General features: G+C 41.2%; 1 protein-coding gene across 1 annotated transcript; it reads left to right on the forward strand.

Moving 5' to 3' along the window:
• The first annotated feature begins 617 nt into the window (after positions 1–617).
• On the forward strand, positions 618–6,077 carry LOC144596228 (secreted phosphoprotein 24-like). The gene is made up of 9 exons (XM_078404439.1): positions 618–742; positions 883–986; positions 1,522–1,650; positions 1,869–2,000; positions 2,114–2,158; positions 2,592–2,636; positions 3,719–3,763; positions 4,284–4,328; positions 5,802–6,077. The coding sequence occupies exons 1-9, from the start codon at positions 691–693 to the stop codon at positions 5,886–5,888; spliced, it is 684 nt and encodes a 227-aa protein (XP_078260565.1). The 5' UTR covers positions 618–690; the 3' UTR covers positions 5,889–6,077.
• The last annotated feature ends 463 nt before the right edge of the window (positions 6,078–6,540 follow it).

Raw genomic sequence — 6,540 nt, forward strand, 5'->3', positions numbered from 1 at the left:
ATTGATAGGGGGAGTAGATTTGATGGACCTAATGGCCTGATGCTGCTCCTATAACTTATGAATTTGTGAAGTGGAGGCATTGGTGTGCTTTCCTGTCGGTAGCTTCAATGTGGTTGGCCCAGAACAAATTGTGAGTGTTATCTATGTTTCGGAATTGGAACCCCTTGATCATCTCCACATCAGTACCATTGACTTAGACTGGGGTGGGTACTCCACCTCATTTTGTGATGTCAGTGACCAGCTCCTTTGGTTTGCTGACATTGCTCATGTTTCCTGTAGCAGTATTCTGGAAATTCCAGGTTATTCTTAGGGTATTGGCAGCACTGCAAATAAATAATCCCCAAATTTATATATTTGTAAAGCGGTTTTGTGCAAATCATAGTTGATTGTTTCTTCTCCTCTGTGAATTTACTATTTTATTTTCTGAGGAATAAAACCTGATTTCATACGTTTCCCACCAAATCTAAACATGCTGACGATACTTGGAGGAAGTTCTGCCCATAATCACAGCCCACCTTTCATCTGGTTCCGGTGACCACGATTACCATGTAGAGCAAACATGAGTCAGTGTTTGAATGTGGTGGAGGTGCAGGATATAAAGACTGAAGGCAGCGAGGTGAAGGCAGATCGAGAGAGAGAAGCAGCAACTTCACTCTGAGAACCCAGCCGGCTGATCCCACACGAGTCAGAATGAATTCCTTCCTCCTCGCCATCGCTGCCGTGCAGATCCTCCACTGCTCAGGTAGGTACTGGGGAGAGGGAGGGGCTCAAAAAGCAATGAGTTACTGGTAATGAGCTTCAGTCAGCGATAATTCAACAATGTGCAAAAATAATTCACTGTTTGCTGGAATGTTTTGTACAACTTTCCTCCTCTCTCTGCAGGAGTGCCAAGCACCAAGGATGCTCTGAGATCCTCAGTTGTGAAGTTGAATGAAATCACCGAGATCACCAACCTGTGTGTGATCACCAGGAGAGGTGTAACAACTGTAAGTGTGACTATAAATTATTCCCAGAGTAAATTAACGTCATTTAGAATTAAAGGGGATTGAACGGGCAAGTGTGGTGAAGAATCATTTGAAAGGTTGCTAGGAAACAAAGAAAAGGAGAATGGGACTGATTGGATTGTTCTGCTGGGTGTAAGTGTGGGTTGAATAGACTCACCCTGTCTAATTAGGTTGAGATAATGTGTCTGTTCAGATAAGATTTAATCAAAGGATTTGCACATCAGATTATATTATATAATATGCTCTGTATTATATTACACAGTTTTCAATGAATATCAGATCAAGAATTTAAATCCCAAATCTATACTTGATACTGAGACTAGATTAATGATTTGGAATGAAGGTTGGAATTTTAACTTTGGGCTAATTATGTCTCTTGCTCATTATGGGTGATGTTACTGGCCAACCAATGTAATAATCTGCTGCTGAAAAGACCTGTGTAGATCTAAGCTTCATCAGATCATTGTAAGAACAACTGCTATAATAATACATCTATAAACTATTTTCTTTTCATCAGACCTATCGCACGGGTAAACTGTCATACAACGTGGATTTAACATTCTCCGTGAAAGAAACTGTCTGCTCCAAGAATTCTGGACAGGAATTTGATGATCCCAGTTGCACCTTCCGCCCTAAGAACATTGCTGTAAGTCTAGAATTATATTGTAAACTATGAGAATCTTTGTGTGTAATGAGTAACATCATAGAAAGAGCTATAAATGTAGATTATTTCATAGAATTGACCATACATACCGGGTTAAATTAAACAAAAGCCTGTAAATTGAGTTACATTTTAATCACATTGATTAAGAGTTGAGTTTGGATTCGTCAATAATTTCCCTGCATTTTGCTTTATTTTCACAGGAGAAAGGGTTTTGCAAAAGCCGTGTGGAATATTTTGCTGATAAAGTGGCTGACGTTGATGTGGAGTGTGAAGGTCTGAAGACCATTGACAGCGAGAGTGACTCAACAGAGTCCAATGAAACCAGTATTGAGGTAACTGCACAGTTGTACAATTCAGGGCTGTGGGATTTATAACACAAGATAATTTACAAAATGTTTCTTTCGTGCCCTGTTATCAAGATCTAAATGTAAATTTCTTCATACAGGCTCAAAGCAAATCAAATGAGACATCACTGGAGGAAACCTCAAGTGTAAGTATTAACTAATATTTTGTCAGATGATTTCTTGTGTTAATCTCACTTGTTAGCAATGAAGTGTTAGCTACTCCATTCAGAATAGCGAGTGTAGTCTCAGTCTGATATGGAGGGAAGGGATTTTGAAATTTCATTTCAGTTTATAATGGGTCTGGTCTCCACTGAGGATGACCTTAGCATTAATAAGACAAAATTACAGCAGCAGTGTCTCCCAGGCTGACACCAATAGTACTTCATTGAGTACAAATCCTTCCTGGAGGGATACCAGAGCTTAATTTAATCAGATGGTAATTGATACCTGTGTTACCTGTCGCAGGAATATCGAGTGAATTCAACATTGTAGTCTACCATTTGGAAGGAATCTATTAATGTTTGTTACTTACCAAATCCATCCTCTGCTTATTTCCTAACTGTTAATGTTTTTATACAGGTGGAAAGCAAGTCAGAAGAAACTTCGCTGGAAGATTCTTCAAAGGTATGTTCAATTTGTGAATTGTTTTCTCTTGATTCTCAACTATGTTATGGTGTAGAATGTAGACTATTCTGTCAGAATGAGGTGGAAGGATTTTAACTCATAATATGTCCATTCCAAACAGTGGAAGGGAGGATACTGAGTGGTCTTTGAATATTATATTCACAACACATCTTTACTAAACTAAAACTGTAACCCTTGATTGCGTGAACAGCTAAAATCCTATCAATTTCTGTTCTGACTGAACTCAGTGATTGAGCCTCCTCAGCTCTCTGGGGTCAAAACTTCCAAAGTCCACCTCCCAGTGAAGAGGTTCTTCCTCAGACCAATTCTAATTGATTTATCCTTTATTTTGAGACCGTGACCCAAGCTTTAGTCTCCTGAGAGAGTGGAAACATCCCCCATCTCACACCTGCCACACATTCTCATAGTTATGTTCATTACGAGGCAACCACCTCATTCCTCACACCTGCAAAGTTCTAAGCCTATTTAGTCTCTCATTATGCAGCAGATACACCATCCCAGGAACTAGCCCAGTGAACCTATGCAGCACAATCTATATCAAGCACAACCTACCTTATCTAAGGAGACAATGTTGCACAAGATACTCACAATGACACCCTGTTATTGTAATACTCTTATTATCTAGTCCTCTTATAACATAGGCAATATATAATTTGCCTTCCAAATAGCCTACTGCACTTGCACTGAACCACAACTCTGAAATGTCCAGAAAAATTTACAATGACTCCATTAGAATTTAATATTTAATGCATGTGCACCATGGAAAATTTTCATTTATAAGAAAATGAACAATTTTCAATTAAATTCCTTGTTCAGATGCATGCAATACGGATAAATACAACATTAAATAAAACACAAGACTGTAGTATAATTTGAAGCAAAAAACTTAGAATGTAACAACAGATTAACTGAATTGGGTAGAGTTAAGATCGAGAGAATGTTGCAGCACTTCCAGGAAGTGTGTGAGAAAGAGGTGATTGTTTCAGAAGTCTGATAGCAACTCATATATTTTCAAAATTACTAATTAGCATACTAAATGTATAAATATTATTTCCAAACAGGACAAATCCAAATCAACAGAGACATCGCTCGAAGATTCAGACAATGTGAGTATAAGTAGAAAGGTTTTCAGATGATTTTCTCATATTGACCACCTAAAATTTTAATTTCTTGATCAATGTTTGGAGAAAGGGAGGGAGAGCCATTTATTGTAGCTCAATACAGTTTAAAAGAGATTCTGCTGTTTGATACCTGTGGGGACGTTGGGCTGTGGGGGAGTTGGGCTGTGGAGAAGTTGGGCTGTGGGGAAGTTTGGCTGTGGGGGAGTTGGGCTCTGGGGGAGTTGGGCTGTGGGGGAGTTGGGCTGTGGGGAAGTTGGGTTGTGGGGGTTACTTGAATTGGCTCCATTGACCCCACTCTTCGTGTTATTCAGGCTTTGTTGACCATTATTGTTGAATAGAGCGAATGCAAGTATTTTAGTGAGGACTTTTCCTCTCCAACACGGATTCTCAAATCCTAATTTGCCCTGATATAAGTGGCAGCATTTATAATTCATTCATTAAAGGTTTTGTTCAGCGGTTACTTCACTGTCTTTCTCATTTAATAAATATTAATATTTTCACACAGGTTAAAGACAAGTCAAAAGAGACTTCAATCGAGGAGTCTTTCAAGGTAAGTTTATTCAGGGAATTCAAATCAATTGTTAAAATAATGAATCCTAGTTGGGCTCAACTTTATTAAATGACTACCCAGAAAGAGATGGGGGAGAGAATATTGTTGCATATTTGCTATTGGATATTCAGCGGGACAGGCAGCATGTCTAGAGAGAAGGAATGAGTGATGTTGTCTCGACCCGAAACGTCACCCATTCCTTCTCTCCAGAGATGCTGCCTGTCCCACTGAGTTACTCCAGCATTTTGTGTCCACCTTCAATTTAAGCCAGCATCTGCAGTTCTTTCCTGCACATGCTATTGGATATTCTCTATTCAGAGGCTGAGGGTTGCCTATTTTGCCCTGAGTGTGAGTTTGGTGTTTACTTAATTTTGAACTAGAATTAAATAATACACTCTCCTTGAGGACAACCCTGGGGTGTGGACATATAACCACCGGCTTCATTAGGGGAGCATCCCAGAGATTGTCAAGATTTAACAGAGTATAATTACCTGTTCTGGTAGTGGGCGAGTGGAACACAGGGGGAGATCAGCACAACTATGACCAACTGAGGAAGAATTCACCTCTGTTATGTTAGTAATTGATCTCATTGCCCCAGTATATGGGGAAGTGGCGGCGCCTAACGGCTGCGGCTCGCTAGCAGTCTGTTCGTCTTTTTTCCTTTTTTTTTTGTTGTGATTCGGTGTTTTTTTTGGTTGTATATGTGTGGGGGGTGGTGGGGGGGGTGGGGGAAACTTTTCTCTTCCTCACTGCGCGGGGTGCGGCTCGGCTGCGGGGCCTAACATCGCCCGGTGCGGCTCGGCCGCTGGACTTTACATCGTCCGGTGCGGCTTGGCCGCTGGACTTAACAGTGCCCGGTGCGGCTCGGCTGCGGGACTTTTCATCGCCCGGTGCGGCTTGGCCGCGGGACTTTACATCGCTGGTGCGGCTCAGCCGCGGGACTTAACATCGCCCGGTGCGGCTCGGCCACGGAACTTAGCTGCGCAAGGCTTGGTCGTGGGGCCTTTCATCGCCCGGCTCGGCCGCGAGACGTTTCAGCGCCCGGTGCGATTCGGCCGCGGGGACTTCCATCCCCTTGCGGGGACTGTGCGGGTCGGTCGGGGACGAGCTGTCTGTCCGTGGGCGTGGGGAAGAGAGTGGAAGTTTTGTTGCCTCCATCACAGTGAGGGGGTGTTTGGAGTCACTGTGATGGACGTTTGTGTTGGGGTTATGTGTCTTGTGTTCTTTTTTTGTATGACTGCTATGTAGTTTCGTTCGGTACCTCGGTACCGAATGACAAATAAAGCTCTGTTATACTGTTATACTGTTATATAACAATATTTTACAGCACTTCAGATTGAGAAATGTTTACTTTGCAATTCCCAAGTGACATACAATTCTGAGATTTAAACTTATCCATTTACAAACTGAATTTATTTAAACTTTGTGTGGGGAGCTGGTTCTAAAATTGTGATTATTTATCTTGTCAAACAGATGAAAAGCAAGTCAACAGAATTATCGCTGGAGGAGTCTTCAAACGAGGGAGTGAGTTCTCAAGAAGGAGACACTAACCATGAATGAAACTCCTGAGAAGATGAACTCAGTGTGAAACACAAGAAGACCTCATTCAGAATAAACAAGACACTGTCACCTGTACTGTACTTGCCCATTGAACAAGGACAGGGGCCTGGAGCTCCTGACTGTACATATCACTGTAACTGGAAGATTCTACTGTTTGTAAATATTCTGTTATTTGCTGTATATTATTGTGTAATTCATTGTGGATCTAAATAAAATTATTAAGAAATATTCACAGTTTTGCTTCCAGAAGTTGTTTAGCATGTCTCTGATCTGCAGAGGTTCATCCAGTCATTGTGCTCAAGTCAGCCGATACCTCACTGATGATGCAGCTCCCTTGTCTAGTGGGACCTCCTGATGTGTTGAACCATAGGCTGCTCTAGATTTACATCAGGCACAGCACCCTGGATGGCTTATTTCTGTTGCAGCAAGATTGATTGGTGTTCATATCTGACATAAGCATTTTATTCTATTTAAAATCTCCAATTACTTTTTTAAGGAATAAAACTTTGGGGTCAGTGAGATTAGTTTGTGTAATTACGAATGAGATATTATTGAAATGATGGTTTTCCTCAATGTAGCAGCTTGAATACTTTCTCACTTGTTCAGTGGGTGCACAGTGGTGAATAATTCAACAGTTTACAATGGCGCAGTG

The sequence above is a fragment of the Rhinoraja longicauda genome, chromosome 8, assembly GCF_053455715.1.
Source record: "Rhinoraja longicauda isolate Sanriku21f chromosome 8, sRhiLon1.1, whole genome shotgun sequence".
In the NCBI taxonomy this organism is placed as follows: domain Eukaryota; kingdom Metazoa; phylum Chordata; class Chondrichthyes; order Rajiformes; family Arhynchobatidae; genus Rhinoraja; species Rhinoraja longicauda.